General features: G+C 45.0%; 1 protein-coding gene across 12 annotated transcripts in view; it reads left to right on the plus strand.

Moving 5' to 3' along the window:
• The first annotated feature begins 14,036 nt into the window (after positions 1 to 14,036).
• The window catches only part of LOC142843142 (lethal(3)malignant brain tumor-like protein 2), a 29,922-nt gene continuing 19,331 nt past the window's right edge, over positions 14,037 to 24,627 (plus strand). For 11 of the 12 annotated variants that reach the window (XR_012909588.1, XR_012909587.1, XM_075960069.1 and 8 more), the window contains exons 1-4: positions 14,037 to 14,160; positions 16,851 to 17,088; positions 18,410 to 18,543; positions 23,673 to 23,755. Coding sequence is in view for 9 of the 12 variants with exons in the window: in XM_075960069.1 (XP_075816184.1) it covers positions 14,137 to 14,160; positions 16,851 to 17,088; positions 18,410 to 18,543; positions 23,673 to 23,753 (477 nt within the window). In the remaining 3 variants the exon portion in view is untranslated. Of the gene's footprint in view, positions 14,161 to 16,850; positions 17,089 to 18,409; positions 18,544 to 23,672; positions 23,810 to 24,627 lie in introns of all 12 variants that reach the window. The other variant, XR_012909586.1, reaches the window with a different exon arrangement.

Genomic DNA, 24,627 nt, shown 5'->3' on the forward strand with positions numbered 1-24,627 from the left:
TGCTCTATAATGACATGACATCAGATGGTCAGAATGGATGGTGTCAACTCCAACAGACTAGATCCTCTCTGTGCACAGGTTTGCACAAACTCACTTTCCCGTTAACCTTCATCAAGACAAGGCAATGATATCTTTCCCTCTGTGAAAGGAAAACTGGCACAAGCCAAGTGATGAGTTATTTTCTGCACTTGGGATGGTGCTACAGTAAGGTCAGGCTTCAGAATCGACTCCTTTACAGCAGAGCGATACTTCATAGATTCACATTTACCATCAAGTCCATAATGTCACAGAATGGGGTGGAGGAAGTGAAATAGAGTCAGACACTATCACCAAAATTCTGTCTGTATAGGCTTGTGGGAATGTTATCATGAAATTGCTAGTATAGTATACAATAACATATGTAAAATCACACAAAAGAAAATTAAGCCAATTTACAAAAAGACTAAATGAGTTTTCAAATAGGAAAACGGGTAATAATGAAGAACTAGAGAAGATTTCACAAACCAAACCTATAATGTAAACCAATGACATAAATGTAGATATTTAACAGCCAACCTTAACCCCTGGAAGCGATACCACATACTGTAACTGAACTCACTCCTGCAAGGTCCAGTATACTGGAGATTCCTAGTCTGTCAGAGCCAATTTTAAGTCCAACTTCTCTGTAGGCAGCCAACAGCTACTCCAAGATTCAAGGACAGAAGCCCAATGCAGGCACTGCCTAACATGGATTAGTTGCTAGGATGCTTTGTAATGCCTCCTTGTGATGTCACCACAGCAACCGACCAATCATGGCTTGTCAGACCTGACAGTGGTTTTGATCAGGTTCTGTAGCACAACCACTGCCTTGAATATTATTCTCATTTCTGGGACCAAATCTCAGACCAGAATCAACTCTAGGGAAGAAGGTTTATTTGTGCACAGGCTTTCAAGCGACACTGAAGCCACGGTGGTGGGAGCAGCTTGTTCCCTATAGAGCTGCGTGTTAGGTGGCTAGTGAGCCTGCATTAGAAATTCTCTATCCCCAAGTGGAGAGTTCCTCTAGCTGGCTCCACAACCATGTGACAGAAATTCCCAAACTAGAAACCCAATGCTCAACACATTGACATACATTATAATAAATCCCTGTGTCACTTTGAATTAAAAGTGCCTCATCCACATGGGGCATTTGAACACATGGACACACAGGAGAGCTGGTGGGACATTTTGGGGAACTTTATATGGTGCAGCCTTGGTGTCAGAGTCCATTCCTGGGGCTGTCCTTGAGATGAGCAATCCTCGTCTTTATTTGCTGCTTCTGCCTCCTGCTTAAGTTTGAGGCTGTGACACTCAGTCTCTTGTTTTGCCTTCAAGCTTCCAACTGGCTGTCAGGCCTGTGTCACAGCACCACGGGCTCCTTCCCTCCAAAAGTCAGTCAGAGATGCGCGTTCTTTCTTCAGATTCCCTGTTGATGAACATTTTTGTAGCTTTTGGTGGTTTTTTTATTATTTCTTAAAAAGAAAACAACTATCTTTTTTCATTTTACATACCAATCCCAGTTCCAACTCCCTTCCTTCCTCCCATTCCCTTCACCTACCTCCCCATCCAACCCCCTATCCACTCCTCAGAGAGGGTAAGGCACATTGCTTTGGGAAAAGTCCAAGGCCCTCCGTGCTATATCTAGGCTGAGCAAGGTATCCATCCAAAGAGAACAGGCTCCCTGAAAGCCAATACAAGCAGTAAGGTAAAATACTGGTACCACTGCCAGTGGCCCCTCAGTCTGTCCCAGCCATGCAACTGTAACTCACATTTTGAGGGTCAGTTTGGTCCTATGCTAGTTGCTTCCCTGCCAGGCTGGAGTTGGTGAGCCTCCATTAGTTCAGGTAGACTGTTTCAGTGGGTGTACTCATCATGGTCTTAACCTCTTTGCTGATCACTCCTCCCACTCCTCGACTGAACTCTGGGAGCTCAGTCCAGTGCTCCGTTGCAAGTCTATGCCTCTGTTTCCATCAGTTGCAGAATGAAGTTTCTATGGTGGTATGAAGATATTCATTAGTCTGACTACAGGGCAAGGCCAGTTATGGCACCCTCTCCTCTATTGCTTAGGGTCTTAACTGGAGTCATCCTTGTGGATTCCTGGAAATTTCTCTAGAGCCAGGTTTCTTGCTAGCCCCACAGTGGCTCTCTCAATCAAAATATCTCTTTCCTTGCTCTCATCTCTGTCCTTCCTCCATCTCAACTACCCTGTTTCCTCAGGTTCTCCTCCCCCTTTCCCTTCTCCCCTCATCTTCCCCTTCCACCCTCCCTACTTCCCCGCTGCCATGCTCCCAATTTTGTTAGGTGATCTTGTCTATTTCCCCTTTTTAAGTGGATCTATGTATGCTTACCTTAGGGTTCACCTTGTTACTTAGCTTCTTTAGGATCACGAACTCTGGGCTCATTATCCTTTACTTTGCAGCTGGTATCCACTTATAGTGAGTACATACCATATTCTTCTTTCTGGGTCTGAGTTACCTTACTCAATACGGTGTCATCTAGTTCCATCCATCTGCATGCAAATTTCAAGATGCCATTGGTTTTTACCGAGTATTACTATAATATATAAGTGTGCCTCATCTTCTTTATTGATTCTTTGTTTGAGGGGCATCTAGGCTGTTTCCAAGTTCTGGCTATTACAAATAATGCTGCCATGAGCATAGTTGAACAAATGCTTTTGTATTATTTTTGAGCATCTTTTGAGTATGCCCAAAAGTGGTATTGCTGGGTCCTGAGGTAGGTTGATTCCCAATTTTCTGAGAAACCATCATACCAATTTTCAAAGTGGTTGTGCAAGTTTGTATTCCCACCAGCAATGGAGGAGTGTTCTTTTAACTCCACATCCTCTCCAACATAAGGTTTCTTTGATCTTTTCGATCTTAACCATTCTTACAGGTGTAAGATGGTATCTCAGAGTTATTTTGATTTGCATTTCCCTGATGACTAAGGATGTTTAATATTTTCTTAAGTGTCTTTCAGCTATTTGAGATTCTTCTGTTGAGAATTCTCTGTTTAGTTCTGCACCCCAATTTTAATTGGGTTATTTGGAATTTTAATGTCTAATTTCTTGAGTTCTTTATATATCTTGGAGATCAGTCCATTGACTGATGTGGTGTTGATAAAGATCTTTTCTCATTCAGTAGGGTGCCTTTTTGTCTTATTGACTATGTCCTTTGCTTTGCAGAGGCTCCTCAGTTTCAGGAGGTTCCATTTATTTATTGTTGCTTTCAGTGTCTGTGTTACTGGGGTTATATTTAGGAAGTGGTCTCCTGTGCCCATGCATTGAAGGCTACTTCCCACTTTCTCTTCTGTCAGATTCAGTGTGGTCTGATCTATATTTAGGTTTTAATCCATTTGGACTTGAGTTTTGTGCATGGTAACAGGTATGGATCTATTTTCATTCTTCTACATGTTGACATCCAGTTATGAAAGCACCATTTCTTGACAATGCTTCTTTTTTCCATTGTATAATTTTAGCTTCTTTGTCAAAAATCAGGTGTTCATAGGTGTGTGGATTAATATCCTGGTCTTCAATTCGACTCCATTCATCAACCCTCTCTCCCAGCCTTCCATTCTCTTTACTCCACCCACCTAAGGGTGGGCCTATCAAATGGGCCTAGCAGTTTCTTTATTGTTTAACCAATGAAATCAACAGATTGATATATGACACTCCCACATCACTTCCCCCTTTTCTGTTTAAACAAAAAAAAAGGGAAAGAAGCTGAGTCTGGGCTGTGCCGCCATTGCGATCTCTGTCTGGCTTCTGCAGCAGACAGAGCTTTTGAATGGAGCATTTGGAATAATGTGCTATGGCTTGGTTGATGGCAATGTGGACTGCTGTGTGCCTGGAACTGTTTGTGGCTCAGGGACACCAAAAGGCTCTGAGGCAGGAGCTGCTCAGCTCCACCATGATGAACTGTGCTGGTCTCAGGCAGGAACTACCGTAATTACGGTAAAAACAGCGCAGTAAAGGTTTAGACTTGGCAGTAAACAGGCAGTACCGTATTAACCCTATATGGTACAACTTAGGTTTTTAAGAACTGCTTAACATTTTAAAAAATGCTCCTGGAGAGTAAAAAATGTTACAGATTCACAATAAAACAGATTCAGACATAAAAGACCACACTGTTGGATGAATGTACATAGGCTTGAGAGAGAGAAGAAAAAAAATATAGAGAATAAAGTTAATGGTTTAAAAAAATAAAGGTAAAGTCTTTAAAGAGACAGAGTACAGATAGTTAAGAGATTAAAAGAAATAAAGAAAAATAAGCCACGTAAAAATGGAAAATTCACAGAGAATCTGGATTATGTACATTGTGTTTTCTTTAAAATTTTTGACTGTGAAGGAGCTAAGTACAGAGAGACATTTCATTATATGGGCTGCCAAGTGGAACCAGAATGGATATCATGAGGGTATGATTTCAGAATTTGGGTCTAAGGATATGATGCTTTGGAGAGGGTCTTCTTTTGTTTTCACAGAGGACCAGACCCTGTGGATTTCTTCTATCCCAATTTGGTATGATAGACCACGCCCTCCTGAAAGGTTGATGTGAACACCCTCAAAAAATTACTTCGCTCAACTGCCAACTGAGATGACCCTGGCACACAAGTTATACCATGAAAGACCTAATTAACTACGCCCCCATTCAGCAGGAAGCAGTTTGGAGAGAAAAAACTGCGCCCATGTTCCCAAAATATTGGTTATAAATGTTCTTTTACATTTAAAGGGGGAAATGATATAGGTATGAATAATTTGCATTGGTATGGATTTTACAGTCAATGTTGTTATATGTATATGTATTTCTGATCTTGAATAAGGTGTTGTGATTGTGTAGTTCATTTTTAAAATGTAATGTATAATAGGAAATAGAGGTTGCTAATGGATAATCATCGATGATAGTCAAGTTTGTAGTCATGTTACTTAGATTTTCTAGCTATATAGAGATATATTTCAGATAGGCATTCTTCATCTCTCAAAGGCTACAGAATATGGCATTTAAAATATTTTAATAACTTAAGACTTTTCATGACAATGAGACACTCTGCTCCTGGCAGCACCAATGTACTTCAAGAGGAAGATGGGCATCGAAGAGGATCCTTATGGAGTTTGATAGCCATTTAGGCAAGAAACTGCTCTTGCCTGGACTATTGCATAAACTGAACACAGAGAACCCACAGAGAGAGGACTACTGAACTTGCCTAAGGTGAGATGATCTTTCGGGGTTCCTGATTCATGAAAGAGTCTGCGAGACATTCTGTAGGACACAACAGATAGTGACTGAACTGACTTTGAATTTTCCTGCTTTATGGAAATGTCTGCTGGATACCATGGGCCTGAAGGCTGAAGATGGATGCCCCAACGGTACAGAGGAACTTTGGGTGACTGTCCAGGCAGCAAGATGTCTCTGTCATTTCTAGAGTTTTAAAAGTTGCTTTTTTCTTGTTTGCTTATGTAGTATTGTATCTTTCTGGAGACTTTGATGGAGTTAAGAATAGTTAGTTATAGTTATAGTTTTCCTTAGTTATGATAAAGATTATTGTAACTTTTACTTGATAACTGTTTCGTTATATGTAATTTTGCTATGTTAAAGTTAAAGCCTTTTTTTTTTGTTTAAACCAAAAAAGGGGAAATGATGGAGGAAGGTCATTGGTTAAATTAAAAGAAACTGTTTGGCTCTCATTGGTTAGGAGATAGGTAGGTGGAGTAAACAGAACAGAATGCCAGGAGGAAGAGGAAGTGAGGTCAGACTCGACAGCTCTCCTCTCCGGAGCAGACACCTCAGAGAGAGACGCCATGCTACTTGCTCCAGGGAAGACGCACGCTATGAAGCTCCGACCCAGGATGGACTTAGGCTAGAATCTTCCCGCTAAGACCGGTGCTATACAGATGATAAGAAATGGGCTAGTCCAGGTGGGAGAGTTAGCCTAGAAGATGCTAGGTAGAAATGAGCCAAGCAGTGTTTAAATGAATACAGTGTCCGTGTAATTATTTCGGGGCATAAGCTAGCTGGGCAGGGGGCTGGGGTATTGGGGACGCAGCCCTGCCGCTCCATATTACTACATCCAACAATCTAAAGACATAACTCTAATGATCCACAAATATTCCAGTAGTCTATAAAACGTGGAAAGAGTTACTCTCCAATCTTTCCACAAAATGAACTCTTTTCATAAAGCCCTTACTCTCTAAGTAAAGACACACTGAAAAGAGAAAAGTATCTGACAGGGTCATTTACTAAAAACATGGGGATAACCTTAAGGAGAGTAAGCGATCCTTTACTGTCAATGATATTGAAAAAACCATTCTTCGTGATCAAGATGCCTTCACTGGGAACACAAGAATCAACCCACATACAAAAAATTACAAAGAGCTGAGCATAGTCACAACATCCAGTGAACACAGCCACCCATGAAAAGGAATGAAGTGCCACAGCCAGGGACAAATGTGGAATTAGAGAAATTTTTAATATTACTAATCCAACTCTATAAACACTAAAATCATCATTTGTGTACCTTTTGTTCATATTGAGAATATGAATTTTGTATGATAAAAGTGTTGGTCACTTGACTTGGACGGGGAGGTGACACACAGCTGTTGAATATTCAGCACAGTTCCCTAAATTCCTCACTGTACGTACAAACCAACAAAGTTTAAAACAAACCAGACCACATCTAACAATGACAAAGAAATGAGATTTGAAAAAAATGAAAATTCTCAGTCAGTGTAGAAATAAAAATAACAGCCACATTTGAAACAATAACCAATATGGTAAAAAAAAAATCAATCAATAAATGCCAAACACCAAAAGTCAAACAGAAAACCAGGGAAACTCACTTCTTCAAGATCCAGCCAGTTTGGAAAGTTCAAGCCTAGAAGAAATGACTGAATCTAAATGCTCAGCCAGCAAACAACTCCTCCTCTGCTGTACAAGGACAAAACCCAGCTCCAGGTAACACCTTATATGCACTGGTATCTAGCTTACCTCATAATAAATCCTTGTGATGTCACTTGGCTTGGGCCAATCACACTTCAGCAAAACCCACAGTATTCAATTGTTGCTGTTCCCCCTCCCACTTTCTATTCTGAACAACCATACTAATCCTTCTCATGGCTGTGATCAAATAGCTTTAAACAATAGGCTTATGAGGGGCTGGAGAGATGGCTCAGAGGTTAAGAGCATTGCCTGCTCTTCCAAACGTCCTGAGTTCAATTCCCAGCAACCACATGGTGCCTCACAACCATCTGTAATGGGGTCTGGTGCCCTCTTCTGGCCTGCAGGCATACACACAGACAGAATATTGTATACATAATAAATAAATAAATAAATATTTTTTAAAAACAATAGGCTTATGAAAAGAGAGCTTCTTTAACCTCAGATTCACAAGGGCATAAGACACAGAATGGGGAAATTGTGGGATGGACATCAGGATGTGATGCAGTTGGTTGCATGGCATTTTCATCCGCCATTCGTCCAATCATCTAAGATGATCTGGTAGGTCCTAGTGCAGAGATTGCACAGTGTCCCCAACTGCACAGCCTCATGAGACCAATAATACAAACCTATGTGACAGTGGTGACATTCCACATCAATTCCCATTCACGGACCCTTGGCACTTCAATAGTGTTCATAAATGTAAAAGACAACCTTCCGGACTCACAGTGATAGACTTGGGAAACTTTGAGCTTCCCATGGAAATGGACACAGGTATATTATCTGCTTCCAGCTGAACAGGTGTTGGTTTTTCGTGGAATTTCACTTCAGCCAACAATTTTTCAAGTAGTTTCTCTTTTCTAGACTGACATAACTACTTCCAGGGTCAAGGCTTTGATGTTCACTCTTAGAGTGGCTAATTTGCAGGAGAGCCACCCACTGTAGGCCTAGATGGCCCTCATTAGGCATTAGAAAAGAAATGGGTCTGTTAAGATGAATGCATCAGCAATCACAGACCTATTTCAGACACATCAATCACCTTCTTTGGTTTTGAGCCATCTTTCAGTGTAAATGGATGGATGCAAAAGATTATATTGAGTGAGAGCACCCAGAAAGTCAAATGTCAGAGGTCCTCTCCATCAGTCATTTCTGGTTCCAGACTTCTGTAGTGAGTCTAGCCCATGGGAGGAACAGAGAGGGGAGGGGATACCAACACGACCTGACACCTAGCTGTTTGTGGCAAGCTTTGGCTGTGTGTCTATTCCTCTTCCATGGCTAGTTATCTTATCCCCTGGAGATCCTCCCAAGATCCTCCTAGAGAAATCGTACCTAGCAGGAGTTGAAACCTAGGCCTGTGTGTGTATGTGGGGTTGCTTTGGGGGAGGAAATGTCTAGACACGTGGTTTTATGTGTGTGTGAGGGATTGGCTAGAACGGGGCCTGCACATAAATTGTGTGTGAGAGAGAGGGAGACAGAGAGAGAGAGAAAGAGAGAGGGAAAGAGAGAGAGAGCATGAGAGAGGTTAAGAGCGTCTTCGAGTGTAAATTTCTAGAATAAATTTCTAGAAAGTAAAATAGGCAGAGGCAAGTGGATCTCTGTGAGGTCAAGGCCAGCCTGGTCTACAAGAGCTAGTGCCAGGACAGGCTCCAAAAGCTACAGAGAAACTCTGTCTTTAAAAACCAAAAAAAAAAAAAAAAAAAAAAAAAGTAAAATGATACAGTAGCCAATTTTCAGAATATAAAATTACATGAAAATCCATCATTTTCTGAAAGAAGAAATAAGTACTTAAATATAAAATTAACATAATAATATACTATAGACAGTACTTGATTAAAAAAAACAAAACTAAAAATTAACATCCTCTTTTAAACAAAAACCACAGAACTCTAATGAAAACAGCAATCCGAGAAGTCCCTGGCCAGACTCACACTCTGCACTCTAGTGATCTGCTTCCGCTAATAGAAACTGCTGTTCTAAATTTGGAGAAGTTTGCTCAGAGTTCTCTGATGTTTCAACTTTGCAGATAATCATTTTTTATTGATTTTTCTTGAGCTATACATTTTTCTCTACTGCCCTCCCTTTCTCTCCCTCCCTTTTAACCCTCTCCCATGGTCCCCAGGCTCCCAGTTTATTCAGGAGATCTTGTCTTTTTCTACTTCCTATGTAGAGTAGATACATATATGTTTCTCTTATGGTCCTCATTGTTGTCTAGGTTCTCTGGGATTGTGATTTGTAGGCTGGCTTTCGTTGTTTTAATTAAAACCCACTGCCGAGGGAGTACATGTGATAATTGTCTTTCTGGGTCTGGGTCACCTCACTCAATATGATGTTTTCTAGCTCCATCCATTTTCCTGCAAAATTCAAGCTGTCGTTATTTTTTTTTCTGCCGTATATACTCCATTGTGTAAATGTACCACATTTTCTTTATCAGTTCTTCACTTGAGGGGCATTTAGGTTGTTTCCAGGTTCTGACTATGACAAACAATGCTGCTATGAACATAGTCGAGCACATGTCCTTGTAGCACAGTTGAGCATCCTTTGGATATATACCCAAAAGTGGTATTGCTGGGTCTTGAGGAAAGTTGTTTCTTAATTTTCTGAGAAATCGCCATACTGATATCCAATGGGGCTGTACCAGCTTGTACCCCTACCAGCAATGAAGAAGTATTCCCTTTACCTAACAACCTTTCTAACATAAGTTGTCATCAGTGTTTTTGATCTTGGCCATTCTTACAAGTGTAAGATGGACTCTCAGAGTTGTTTAGATTTGCATTTCTCTGACGACTAAGGATGTTGAACATTTCCTTAAGTGTCTTTCAGCCATTTTGATTCCTCTGTTGAGAGTTCTCTGTTTAGGTCTATACCCCATTTTATTTACTGAATTATGTGTTCTTTTGATGACCAATTTCTTGAGTTCTTTATGTATTTTGGAGATCAGACCTCTGTCTGTTGTGGGGTTAGTGAAGAGCTTTTTCCATTCTACAGGCTGCTGTTTTGTCTTGTTGACCATGTCCTTCCTTTACAGAAGCTTTTCAGTGTTAGGAGGTCCAACTTATTAATTGAACCTCTCAGTGTTTGTTCTACTGGGTTAAATTTAGAAAGTGGTCTCCTGTACCTACGCTTTGAAGGTTACTTCCCACTTTCTCTTCTATGAGGTTCAGTGTGGCTGGCTTTATGTAGAGGTTGACATCCAGTTCTGCTAGCACCATTTGTTAAATATGCTTTCTTTATTCCATTTGATAGTTTTTGCTTCTTTGTCAAAAATCAGGTGTTTGTAGGTGTGTGGATTAATATCTGTGTCTTCTACTCGGTTCCATTGGTCCTCCTGTATATTTTTATGCCAGTACCAGGCTGTTTTCAGTATTGTAGCTCTGTAGTAAGTTTGAAGTCAGGGATTGTGATGCCTTCAGAAGTTCCTTTACTGTACAGGATTGTTTTGGCTATCCTGGGTTTTTTTGTTTTTCAGTATGAAGTTGAGTAGTTCATATACAAGCTGCACAATCCCTAAGGAGCAGGACCAAGAAACCAAGAAGACAAAGGTGTCACAGTTTAGAGCCCCCTTTCCATCCCCCTGGATGGGAAGGTTTTTCCTAACTCCTCTTTCCACGAACCCAAGCCCACAGAATAAAAATGAACCTGAGTGGTCTCTGGTCGTGACTAATCTCCTTACCTCAGTTTACCAATCCTGCAACTCTCCCCCTCAAGTCATCCCTAAAAGGGTGTTGCAGTGCACTTCTGAGTGAGGCACTTTTCCTCTTACCTCATTTGCCTGCGATTTCTCCATGATGCCAGATTCAGTATCCTCAATCATCACCAGGTGCTGCAAAGTCTCACAGCCCAGGTAGAAAGGGATCCTGGCAGTCGGGAGCCAAGGCATATGAAGTGCTCCACCTGGCATGGGAAAGTATTCTGGCATTCGGGGGCCAGGAAATACTGAAGGCTACAGCTCAGTGGAAGAGTATTCAGGGAGTAGCATAGGTCACAGTAAGCTTAGCAGCTTACAGCCCTGCTCCAGGGAAATGTTTCCCGGATGTAACAGCTCTGCTCCAGCAGGAGAGGCTTCCCCAGCGAAGGTCTTACACTTTGGGTCCAGTGCTCCTGGGTGTAACAGCTCCGCTCTGCTAGGGGAAGGATTCCCAGACAAAGTGTTAGAGCCCAGCTCCAGTCCTCTGTCTCCGGCTCCTCTCCTCTGGAGAAAGAAGGTCTTCACCCAAACCTCGTTCAAGAGATTTACTGGGAGGGAAGAATCCAGGAGAGCGGCTGTCCCTGCCAGGATGAATGAAGAGCAGCTGAAAACTCAAGTGCTAACTAGGGACAAGCACCAGCATGGTCTGCAGTCTTTCTTTCCACAGGGGATCGAAAAGAAGAGGAGACGGAGAGTGCCTGAGGGAGGAGAACAAACCCAGGACCCTAGATTTCAAAGAAACACTGCACAAACTCACAGCCCTCCAACCAGTGAACAGTCCACCCTTCCTGCCCCAGAGGAAGTCAACCTGCGTGCACAGCCAGCTTGCTCAAGGACCTGGAAGCTTGTTTGTTGTATACTTGGTGTGACCTAAGCCAGAAACAGGTGCTGTGTCTGCTGGCTGAGTTAATCTGATCCAAGGTTGTCCTTGATGAATGCTAACACCTTCATCTTTTTTGTCGGGGCGGGGGAACTGAGTCCCTGTCAAGCAAGCAGTCTGCCAGCTTCATCTCCTGTCCTGACCTGGTGTTCGCTAAGACTAAGATGAGCCTTGAAGAAGTGAAACAAGCCAAGGCGTCTGTCTCACACAGTTTATTTAACAAGCAATAATAAGAAAACAGATTTAACATTCTATACTGTGACCCAAAGTTCCTATTGGTAAGTAATCAACATTAACTGCACGATTTACAACAGTTGAGGGTTTTTCCTTTCTATTTTCAAGTTTGACAGAAAGTGCGTTTAGGGGGAAGAGTAAGGAAGAGCGCACAAGCAAGAAACCTCAGACATTTGCAGGTTAAAATCAGCCCACTGGAGTTTTCTTACAATAACTATTAGTAATACATATTTTCATTAATTTTTAAAAATAATAAAACCTATTGGAGGTGCAAGGCAGGAGCATATGGTTGGCTTCAGGCCTCAGTCGTCTCCCAGTGCACATGAACCACACACACAAGGGGGAAAACGACTGCAGTGACCGACCAGCCGTAACAAAAATAGATTCTTTGTAATCTATTATCCCTCAGGCTCACCTGGCATGTTTGCTTAAACCACACACGGCTACTGCACAGTTTTTACACGTTCCAGGAAAAACTGTCTTTTAGGCTGAGAAAGATTTTTTAAAAATTGCATATCATCATAGAACCTTCATCTGGTGATGGATGGAGATAGAGACAGAGACCCACACTGGAGCACTGGACTGAGCTCCCAAGGTCCCAATGAGGAGCAGAAGGAGGGAGAACATGAGCAAAGAAGTCGGGACCACGAGGGGTGCACCCACCCACCGAGACAGTGGAGCTGATCTATTGGGAGCTCACCAAGGCTGCTGGACTGTTACCGAAAAAGCATGGGATAAAACTGGACTCTCTGAACATGGCGAACAATGAGGGCTAATGAGACGCCAAGGACAATGGCACGGGGTTTTGATCCTACTTAATGTGCTGGCTTGGTGGGAGCCTAGCCAGTTTGGATGTTCACCTTCCTAGATATGGACGGAGGGGGGAGGACCTAGGACTTACCACAGGGCAGGGAACCCTGACTGCTCTTTGGACTGGAGAGGGAGGGGGAGAGGAGTGGCGGGAGGGGGAGAAGGGTGGGAGGATGGGGAGAAGAGTGGGAGGAGGGGAAGGGAAATGGGAGGCTGGGAGGAGGTGGAAATTTTTTTTTCTATTCTCCTTTTATCAATAAAAAAAAAAGAAAAAAATTTGTTTTCAGTACAAAAAGTCTTGTTAAGAGAAAATAACCTCTTTGTTCCCAAAATGCTACAAGGTGTCTCTAGTATATGTCTAGTGTACTCTATGAGAGGTTTCTCCTGGAATTCCCTCTGAAGACCAGGCTGGCCTTGAATTCATGGATCCACCTTCCTCCCAGTAATTTTTTTTTGGTTTTGGTTTTGGTTTTGGTTTTGGTTTGCCACAGGGCAACTCACGCATTTCAGTAACTGCAGTTGTAGTGGTTCCTACTCTGTCTTCTGAGGATGCCAGACACTGCTATGGCGCAGAGTAGCAGGATACACACACACACACACACACACACACACACACACACACACACACACCTATACACCCCTGGCTAGTGTTGCACGCCTTTAATCTCTGCATTTGGGAGGCAGAGGCAGGCGGATCTCAGTAAGTTTGAGGCCAGCCTGGTCTACAGAATGAGTTCCAGGACAGCAAAAAGTGTTTCACGGAGAAACCCTGTCCCAAAAAGCAAACAAATAATCAAAACTGAAAAATAAAGAAAAGTCAGTATGAATATGGATCTGTGGGAACTGGGAATCAAACCCTGCTCCTCTGAAAAATAGCCACTAACCACTGAACCATTTCTCCAGTCCTTGCCTTTTTTATTACATTTGTTTATTTAGTGCGTGTGTGTTTGCTTGATATGGGGGGCGGAGTGCATGCGGAGGTCAGGACAACTTCATGGAGTCGGTTCTCTCCTTCCATGTTTGCGAGTGGGATTGGAGAGTTGAACTCAGGTAGTTCGTGTGTCAAGCTCCTTTTCATGCTAAACCATCTCACCAGCCCCAGTCTGAGAATTCTGAGTGAATACAGCATTTATAGCATACATTGTGATTAAGAATATTCCAGTTTCTGACTGAGCTGAAAGAGAGACTAGGCATTTCTTCTAGGCATCCAAGTAGAAAAGCACCTTTACTTCCTCCCTAGGGACGATGCGAAGTGTTGCCTGGCGCCTGGACGCGTCCATCCTAGGTGCTGGGAAGGGTTTAAAGTTGGCAGACACAGAAAGACAGAGAAGCAGCCTCCGGAGTTTTATGCGTTGCTAAGGCAGCGCCCCTTCTAGTGCACGCCGAATAAAACTACAACTCCCATCACCGCCCGGACTACCCAACCCCTCCATGTTGAAGGCGGGGTGAGAGCGAGCGCGGAACCGGCTTTTCCTATTTCCTATGGTGTGATTGGTCCACAGCTCAGGCGCAGTAGCCAGTGAGCACACTCTTGGTCAGCAGCGAGGGCAATATGGCTTCCTGCACCTGGTGAATTTGGCACCATGGAGAAATCGCGGGGCACTGAGGTAAGAGGGAGAGGGCTCAGCCCCTCCGGGAAAAGGAACCCCGAAGGCCTCACTCGGCAGTGCGTCGTTTTAGCGATCCCTTGGGGGCGGAGAGGTGCAGGGTTAGTGAACCGAGGTAAGAAATTTAGTCCCGACCGGAGACCACTCGGGTTCGTCTTTGCTCCTGTTAAGCTGTGGGCTCGGTCCGTGGAAGAAGGTAGGAAGGAAACGCCTCCCCATCCAGGGGCAAGGAAACGGGGCTCGAAACTGCGACGCTACCTCTTTGACTTCTTGGTTTCGTGGTCCCGTGCTTTAGGGATTGTGCGGCCTGTCGCTTCCACGAGGGAAGTAAAGGGAAATATAAGTTGACTTTTACTCCACGCTTGGGCGTTCATGTGCCTGTCTGCCACTTTAGGCACAACCATCTCCATTAGGGAAGGCTTAAAAGAGCCTGTTGGTTCCCCCCGGAAGTGGACACAGCTGCAAAGGGCAAGAGGTTGCCACCAAGTGTGTCAGTTTTCAAAACTTTGTCATGTGTTCCGTGACACGGTAGCCGGTTGCCCACCACCCCTTCCATTTGAAGTCTCTTCCCTTTTCCACGCAGTAATAATGGCCAACGTTTATGGAGCGCTCTTCTCATGGTTTACTTTTGTCATCCTTTCTTCCCAAAATATTTTTATAAAGTGTTATTGTCCTCGTTTAGTGGAAGCTGAGACAATGGGAGTTGACTTGCTGTGGATTGTACAGCTAGGAAGCAGTAGAGGTGGTATTTGAACCCTGGGGTTTTTTTTTATAATTTATTATGATTTATTTAACTTTATTTTATGTGCATTGGTGTGAAGTTGTCAGATCCCCTGGAACAGGAGTTATAGACCGTTGTAAGCTGCCATGTGGGTGCTGGGAATTGAACCTGGGTCCTCTGGAAAAGCAGTCAGTGCTCCTAACCGCTGAGCCATCTCTCCAGCCCCGAACCCTTGGTTTTTAAGTAGTATCACATCTGTACCCCACGTTCTGTGAGCCAACACGTTCTGTCACAGGTGAGAAGACTGAGGTTCTCAGAAGGTAAATGACCCGAGGATCAGTGGTTGATTAAGATCCGAGCTTAAGAGTAAGCTGTGGTCCATACCACCATGCAATTACTGCCTGTGGCATCCTGCTCAGATCCTCCTTGAGACAGTCTGGGTCTCAATTTTTATCTGCCTTTGCCTCCCCCTCTGTTAGGAAGAAAATAGGTTTACTGACTAGACTTGCAGTGTGCTAGGCAGTAACAGGATTACCACAGCTGCTGACCTTAAATGTGTCTTTGAGCCAGGTGCTGGTAGCACACACCTTTAATCCCAGCACTGTGGAGGCAGAGGCAGGTAAATCTCTGTGAGTTCAAGGCCAGTCTGATCTACCAGACTGTGTGAGTTCCTGCACAACCAGGGCTCCATTTTGGTGTGCCTATACTGAACAGGGAAGAATGGGTTTCAAATGCTGTCTGCCCAGGAAGTTCCTTTGAGGTGTTTAGTATAGTTCCACTTTTTTTTTTTAATTTAAAGTCCTTCTGGTTCAAGTTAATTTAAATAATGTATTGTTGTTTTGGTTTTTAAGATTTATCATTTATTTTATGTGCATTGGTGTTTTGCCTACATGCATGTCTGTGTGAGGGTGTCGGGTTCCCTGGAACTGGAGGAGTTACAGACAGTTGTGAGCTGTCATATGGTTGCTGGAATTGAACTGAGTCTCCTGGAAGAGCCACCAGTGCTCCTAACCACTGAGCCATCTCTCCAGTCCTCTCCCCACGGTGTTATTATATAGAGCTCTGATCCCTGGCATAATTTTTTGACTTTATAGTGGTGTGAGAACAATATTGATTCAGGGACATTGTTCTCTGAAGTTTGCTCTGTGCCCAAGCTCCCCATGTGAGAGGTCGTGGTGAGCAGAGGCATACACAAACCACAGCTTGCAGTTAGCTATGCTAAGGTAGACTAGGTGTCATCTTTTCCCTTCTTAATTTTCTTTTCGAGGCAGGGTTTGTTTGTGTATCTTTGGAGCCTATCCTGGAACTTGGTCTGTAGACCAGGCTGGCCTCGAAGAAGATCCACCTGCCTCTGCCTCCTGAGTACTGAGATTAGAGGGCCATGCCGCTACACCTGACTTCTTTAAGATTTATTAAGTAAATAAATCTTACAGTGTACAGTGTTCTGTCTGTTTCTGTCTGTGTGTCTGCATACAGGTCAGAAGAAGGCTCCAAATCTCACTACATATGGCTGTGAGCTACCAGGTGATTGCTGGGAATTGAACTCAGGACACCTGGAAGAACAGCCAGTGCTCTTAACCGCTGAGCCATCTCTCCAGCGCCCCCATCCGTATTCTGTTTTGTCCATATTAAAATATCCTGTAGAGGGCTAGAGAGATGGCTCAGTGGTTAAGAGCATTGCCTGCTTCTCCATAGGTCCTGAGTTCAATTCCCAGCAACCACATGGTGGATCAACCATCTGTAATGAGATCTGGTGGCCTCTTCAGGCATACATATAGACAGAATATTGTATACATAATAAATAAATTTTAAAAAAATATCCTGTAGGGAGCTGAAGAGATGGCTCAGAAATTAAAAACTCTTACTGCTCTTTCAGAAGACCAAAGTTCAAATTCCCAGCCCACACGAGGTGGATTAGCAGGTCTGCAGATTCTCTTCCCAGGCCAAGCACATGTCCATCTTCCTCTAGGAGACGCCGTCTTCAGAGCCAATGGAAGAAGAGGAGGAGGATGACTTGGAACTCTTCGGGGGCTACGACAGCTTCCGAAGTTACAACAGCAGCGCGGGCAGTGAGAGCAGCTCCTATCTGGAGGAGTCGAGTGAGGCAGAGAATGAAGACCGGGAAGCCGGGGAGCTTCCCACCTCACCTCTGCATTTGCTCAGCCCTGGGAACACTCGCTCCCTGGATGGAAGTGGTTCTGAGCCAGGTGACTTCTTCACAGTGCCCTTAAAGATGGAGGGGAGTCGGGAGCTTGTGGGCGAACGCAGGTGATGTGGGCAGAGCCATGCAGATATCTAAGGGACTGTCCTCGAGGGTCATTCCCTGTCCTGCAGTCTAGTTAGTATAATTCTCTGACACCTCATGTCTATTGTATCTATTCAGCACTTGGTAGGTGCCATTGCCTTAGTGTGAGTCGCCTGGGCGTGAAGTTGGTGAGACCCACATAGCTTTTTTTAAGTATAGTATGTATGCAGGGTTCTGCCTCCATGTATGCCTGCAGGCCAAAAGTGGGCACCAGATCTCATTATAGATGGCTGTGAGCCACCATGTGGTGGCTGGGAATTGAACTCAGGACCTCAGGAAGAGCAGCCGGTGCTCTGAGCTTCTGAGCCATCTCTCCAGCCCTGCAAACAGCTTATGGACTACAAGTTAGCACACATTGTAGGGAGACATGCAGGATAGTGACCTTCGGGTCAGGACGGACAGACGGACAGACGTGGAGGTGGGCAGAAGGGAGTGGTCAAAGATCATCTGAAAGCCAGTTGGCTTCGAAGAGGTGGATCTTGATGGTTGCCAGTCCCTGTGTCAGGACTCCAGAGTGTGAGCAGTGTGTCCTGGGAAAGAGGCAGGCTCCCATCTGCAGACGGCCCCTCCTGTTTCTTCATGCTTGCACTCCTGGGCAGTGGGGTCCGGTTTCCTTCCAACCATTTGACTTCTCCCCCCATTTTTTCATCTTTCGCTCTTCTCAAAATCTGAGCATTTCAATACTAGCAGGAATCACTAGGGAGAGCCACTGGGCCAGGGGCTGGTTCATGACCCTGGCTGCAGATGGGTCCCCTGGGAAGCTGGTTAAGCACTTCAGATGCCCATGTCACTGGGGCCCAGGCCACAGCACCGTTTGACCTACGGTGAAGTCAAGGGAAACACAGCTTGTCCACTTGTCCCTGAGAACACAGAGCTACAAATACTAAGTGACTTCAGCACCTCTCTCTTGTCCCTGTCCTCTCTCTAAAACTTGTCACCAGGTTCTGCAGGTGTTCGTGTGGGTTTTCAGCCCCTTAGCACTGGCTCTTGCTGCAGGCCCAGGAGGAACCGCTTGCCATCTTAGGTGGATAGATGGAGTGGCAGCTGCTGGAGGGGCTGACTGCAGAGGCAGCATGTTGCGAGACTCACTCCTGACAGAACGACAGGCGCTGTCCTCCTCTCACTCACATGGTTGACACAGTGCTCTGGACTCTGAGGAGCCCATGGGTTGGTCTGACTTGAAGTACTTATGTCTGGAGTCACGTGCCGGCTTCTCTTTCTAGCGGTCTGTGAGATGTGTGGTATCGTGGGCACAAGAGACGCTTTCTTCTCAAAGACCAAGAGGTTCTGCAATGTCTCGTGTTCTAGGAGCTACTCCTCCAACTCCAAGAAAGCCAGTATCTTGGCCAAACTGCAGGTGAGAGCAGCCACTCTTGCCCTTCTTGGGGTCCTAGATGCTGAGCTGAGCCATCACATTATTGGAGGCAGACACATAGTCAGTTTGGGGAACTCATCTCTAGTGGTCATTCGAGGTACGTGAGACCTTGCCTCAGAAAGCGCCACCCACTCCTTTCTTTTCTTTATTCTTTCTTTCTTTTTTTTTTTTTTTAAGATCAAAAGAGGGTGTCAGGTACCCTGGGACCTCAAGACTTTGAGGCAGTGGAGGCAGCTGTGAGCCATATAGGTGCTAGGGACTAAACCTGGGTCCTCTTAACCAGTGAGCCATCTTACCAGACCCCTATTTAATTTAATTTTGTTTCTTTGGGTTTTCTGGGGTTTTTTGTTTGTTTTTTGTTTTTGAGACAGGGCTTCTCTGTGTAATGGCCCTAGCTGTTTTGGAACTAGCTTTGTAGACCAGGCTGATCTTGAACTCACAGAGATCTGTCTGACTTTGGGAGTGCTGGAATTAAAGGCATGCGCCACCACACTTGGCTCCTTTATTTTATTTTTGAGACAGGGTCGCACTATATAGCTCCGGCTGAACTAAAACTCACTATGTAGACCAGGCTGATCTCAAACTCAAAAAGATCTGCCTACCTTTTTCTCACCTGCCTCCCTATTGCTGGGATTAAAGGCATGCCCTACCATGCCCAGTAATTCCTATTTTAAAAGGCTCAAAAACTTTAAGGTAATGGTTCTCAACCCTCCTAATGCTTCAATTTAATGCAGTTCTTTCGGGGGTTTTTTAGTTTTGTTCTGGTTTTGTTTTTAGCTTTTCAAGACAGGGTTTCTCTTGCTTTGGGGAATGTCTTGGAACGCTCTTGCAGACCAGGCTGGCCTCAAATTCACAGAGAGTGCTGGGATTAAAGGCGTGCGCCACCACCACCCAGCATTTTTTTGGGAGGGTTGGGGTGTTGAGACAGGATTTCTCTGTGTATTCCTGACTGTCCTGGAACTAGCTCTGTAGACCAGACTGGCTTAGAACTCACAGAGATCTGCCTGCCTTTGTCTCCCAAGTGCTGGTATTAAAGGTATGTGCCACCACGGCCCAGACAGTTCTTCATGTTGTGGTGACCCCCCCCACCATAAAATTATTTTTATTGCTACTTCATAACTGTAATTTTGCTACTGTTATGAATCATAATGTAAATGTCTGATATGCAAGAGATCTGATATGTGACCCATGTGACAGAGTTGTTTGGCGCTCCCTTCCCGCAGAAGGGTTGAGAACTGCTCAGTGCATGTGTGCCTCTGCTTAGCTGGGTGTTGAATGGACTCCCAGCCTTTGTCATGTTGCTTAGTTATCCTGTGTAAGTGAGCTTTCCCTGAGCCCTAATGAAAGCTCCCCAGCATGCTCTGGAGTAGACATATGAACAGAGGTTGCCTGTGGGTTTGGAGAGTTTCTGGCTTCTCTGCAGCCACTCAGTTGTAGCTCTCCAAGGAGCTGGGAGCATGGAGAGAACTGCAGGGGAAATGTTAGCGAGAGGCTGGACAAGTCAAAGGATGACCGCAGCCTTCTGTAGCCCTCCCCTGGGTGTTCTCGCTCATCATCAGTTTTGTTTTGTTTTTGTATTTTCTGTGTATGTATCCCTGGCTGTCCTGGAACTCTCTGTGTACACCAGGCTGGTCTCGAACTCACAGAGATCCGCCTGCCTCTGCCTCCCGAGTGCTGGGATTAAAGGCATGCACCACCATCACCCGGCTTTCTCTTTTAGACAAATTCAATCTTGTGTAGCCCGGGGTGGTCTTGGCATCACACAGGTCCTTCTGCTTCTGTCTCCTGACTCCTGGGACTAAAGGTGTGGGCCACCACTGCCTGGCTTATATGGCTGACTAGTGTGGTGCTTTGCCCTCTAATCTTCAGGCAAGCTTTGTTTATTAAACACAAATAATATACCGCTATAGTAACTATCTATTTCTGATAGAAATCATGGCACAACCCACTGGTGGAGAAAGTTTTATTTGGCGCTCATGTCCTGCTCAAAGTCCATCATCAGGGAAGTGAGGGTAGGAACTCACTCAAGAGCAGGAGACAGATGTTTAGTGGTTCATTCTTCATGGCTGTCTGTCTGCTTTCTTACACAATTCAAGACAGCTTACAGGGGTGGAGACACCCACAGTGGGCCTAGATCTCCCATATTAGTCAGCACTAAGAAATGGGTCCTGTAACCTGCCAGCAGCTGCAAAACCCCAAGCCAGTATCAGATGCTCAGCAATTAACCCTCTGTGTTTTAAAGACATCTTTCTGTGTAAATGGATGTCTGTGGGAAATCTCAAGAGACAGGTCCTAGATGTTGAGAGACTTATGGCAGGAAATTTCACCGTCTGGTTTTCTGTCTCCCAAACTTCTAAGGTGAGAATAAAACGTGGAGGAACAAAGAGCAGCGGGGAAGGAAGGGAGGCCAACAGGAAGCGACATCTATCCTTCCATGTGTAGCTTTGGCTGTAGGGAAGATCGTAATCAGCAGGAGTTGAAACATAGCCCTGTGTGTGCATTAGGGCCTTTGCCGTGGGGAGGCAATGTCTAGAAGAACCAGACATTTGGTTGTTCATGTATGAGATGGTTTGGCTAGAGGGTGTGTGTCACCTGGCGGGGCTTTATGTGTAAGAGGTGTTTGCCTTTGGGTATATGGTACAGAATTAACAAAGATACCAGGGTCCTAGCGTGAGAGAGAGAGAGAGTGGGGGAGGAGAAGAAAAGAATGAAAGAAGGTAGAGAGAGTTGGTTTTGAATACAAGGTCAGGAACAGCCATCACAACCTATGTATATCTGTGACAGTGGATGTAGGGGCAGAGACACCTAGCATGATGTGACTCCTAGCGTTACATGCATGTTTGGAAATTTGCTTTACAGGAGGAAAAAATGAGGTGGACACAAGACCTAGGCATGTACGGAAGCCATTGACTGTAGGGGGCATACCAAGTTGTGCCACTCCAAGGGAGAGTTTTCTAGCAATGACTCTTAGACATAATGGTGTGTGCATGGGTGTGTATGTGTGTGTGTGTGTGTGTGTGTGTGTGTGTGTGTGTGTGTGTGTGTGTGTGTGTATGGGGATTTGGCTGTGGAGGAGTGGATATGTGGAAAGACTACATGAAAAGCTGAGTGTGTGGATTTGGCAGGAGGGACTAGAAGGACTTGAGTTATAGCCATGAGTGGATTGGTGAGGCTTCATCTGTTCCTGAGAGAACAGGAGGGACAACATGCTATATAGCCAAGTACACATGTGTGCATGTATGTCTGTTTGTGTGTCTGTCTCTCTGAATTTTGGTTTTAAGTTAGTGCACATCTAGCATGCTCTAAGACCAATGTGCAGGCAGAGCAAAGGCTGTGACAGAAGGAACAGCTGGCGTGACATGACACCCACCCTGTGTTCTGTCATTGACTGTAGACGCCAGCATTACTCTCAGGACCAGAAACCTATGCATGTATGTGGGTGGGGCTTTTGAGGTAAGTGTGGGGATACCATGTAGGACATGAGCCCTAGTTTTGTTCCTATCTCTGTCTCTCTCACTCTCCTCCCCTTACTTTTCTCTCGCCTCTCCTCTCTCCTTCTCTCTAAATATCTCTATGTGTGTGTGTGTGTGTGTGTGTGTGTGTGTGTGTGTGTGTGCCAGAGAGAGAGAGAGAGACAGAGAGAGAAAGAGACAGAGAGAGAGTAGGGTTAACATGTAAGGTAGGTGCCTGCAAGCTTACACCATCCTTATGTATATGGGTGTAACTGGCTATAGGGGAGGAGACTCTTAGCATGACAGGACACCTTGCCATGCATGTGTATTTGAAGTTTTCCTCTAGCGGAGGTATTTCAGAGAAGGACCTGACACATAGTCATGTACCTGAGACTCTATTAGGAGGTAGACCTAGCAGACACTGGCACTAACTGTACATCCGGGGACTTTGATGTTAACGGAGGGAATCAAAGAACGTGATCCCTAGTCCTATGTGTATCTGTTTATATGTAGGGTATTTGACTATTCTTAAGGGAGTCCCTGGCAGGAGCTAACACGTAATACCCATTGGATGGGGTTAACTGAAGGTGGGGGATTCGTAGGGAGACCTGATATCCAGTGTATAAGAAGAATGTGGCTGTCAGGTAGGGTTTACCTAGCAGGATCTGAAACCTTGCCCTATGTCTTTGACATTGTGGTGGTAGGGTGTCCAAGAGACATAAAGAATAAGAATGTGTTGCCATGAGGATCAGTAAAAGGGGGTGTCCTGCAGCATCCCATACCTAATGGGTAGAATTAGTGTCCATCCAGGCCTGTTAATATACTGGATTGGCAGTGGTTGGTCTGATATCCACGGGTACCACTAGGGATGTATACCTAGAAATATATGTGAGGCTGCCTAGGGGAATGTGTGTGTTTCAAGGGCCTTCAGCTACCATTCTAGGAGTTATCATGGCCTGAGTGTTTGGATACCAAGGTTTGATATCCTAAAATTTATATGAGTTGATGTCATGAGGTATCACAGGGTCTGGTAATTAACACTGGAGAACGTCACTTGTGTGGTAGGATAGTTTCCTGTGGGTACCAAATAATAGCAGTATGTTTAGGGTAGACTGGCAGATCATTGGCCATGGCCCGGTAACTAGCCACTTAGTGGGGTTAAATGAGTGTCATTCAAGGTCCATGCCTTGGTAGACATACAAGGTGTAGGGACTCGATTGCTCAGTAGGGCCTGATACCTAGCAGCTAGTATGTGGTTGAGTGGACCTTCTTCATGAACCAATATTTAGGAATGTATTTGAGGTTGTGTGTGGGGGAGGCAGGGGTTGTTCAGCAGGGTCTGACAGCTGGCAGAGCTCCCTTCTTGGGAGATCCAGTCAGAAAGAGAAACACATTCATTACTCAAGGCCCTTCTGAGATCCTTTCTTAGCCTGCTCACACAGGGTTTCTGGGTTATCTGAGAGGACAAAGAGGCACAGGTCATGTTTTGCAGTGTCAAAATACAGAGGGGTCTAAGTTGGGCAGGGATACCACAGTATCTAACCACTGGGAGGCTTTCCCAAGAGGCCCTGTTGGTAGATTCTCCAAATCTTGTCGGTCATTCAGGTGGTTGTCAGTAGTTGGAAGTTGGAAGAGCAACCATTTCTTTGTCCTCCACAGAGTGTCCTCATGACGTCCAGTGGAGCCTCTGAGATCCTCAAGAGCTCAGGCAATGGCATGCCAATCTTCCAGGAGACGTAGAGGTGAGGACAGACTCCACATTCAAGGTCACTAATGCTGAGTGTGCTCATCCTCAGGTGAGGAATTTCAGGGTCCATGATTCAGTTTGTGGCCCAGCACCTATAAGAGAAGCCTTATTTTAACTAAGGATGAGGCTGGCAGAAAGATTCATTCACCAGTCCTTATGCTGTGGACTTTGGAAAAGGGCAGCTTTCTTTTTGGTGGGATTTGGGGCCTAATGAGGCAGGGTCAATGTCGATTTTCTTATGTGACCTTCCTAAAAGGAGATCTGATTGCAAGGATTGGTTTGTCCTGACTTCCCTGCTCCTGTCCTGTGAAAGGGTTCTATGGTCAGGGAGGAAAAGCAGGTTCCCAGCAACATGTCTATATCTGGGCACTGTGCTTCCTGCACCCCATCTCATTCAACACTTGCCTAGACGACACAGGATGCACATACGGTGACAATGAGCTTTGTCCCAGAGCATGTCCAACAGATCCTGGAGATCTGAGGAGAGAAGGGCGGTCAATGAGAGGTCTGGGGTTGACCTCTGAGGCTGCAAGGGACCCAGGCTGCTACCACAATGGTCATTGTATCTGGGGCCAAGGAATTAAAACAGGGATCCAACCAGTCACGCACTGTCCAAAGAGCAAGTTTTCCCCACTGCAAGGGAAACAGTACTGAGCAATGTTGGGATTGTGTGTGCAGAGATCTGGGTACAAATAGCTGGTGTTGACTGCACCTCTTCCTGTTGCCTCCATCAGGGAGACAGTGAGGAAGGGGGATGTTAAATGTGTGAGCCTGATCATAAGCTGACTGAGCTCAGGTAACAGTCTAAAGACCACAACGGGCTCCCTCTAGTGGCCAGCAATATAAAAAGTGCACATTACACTCACT

The sequence above is a fragment of the Microtus pennsylvanicus genome, chromosome 2, assembly GCF_037038515.1.
Source record: "Microtus pennsylvanicus isolate mMicPen1 chromosome 2, mMicPen1.hap1, whole genome shotgun sequence".
Lineage (NCBI taxonomy): Eukaryota > Metazoa > Chordata > Mammalia > Rodentia > Cricetidae > Microtus > Microtus pennsylvanicus.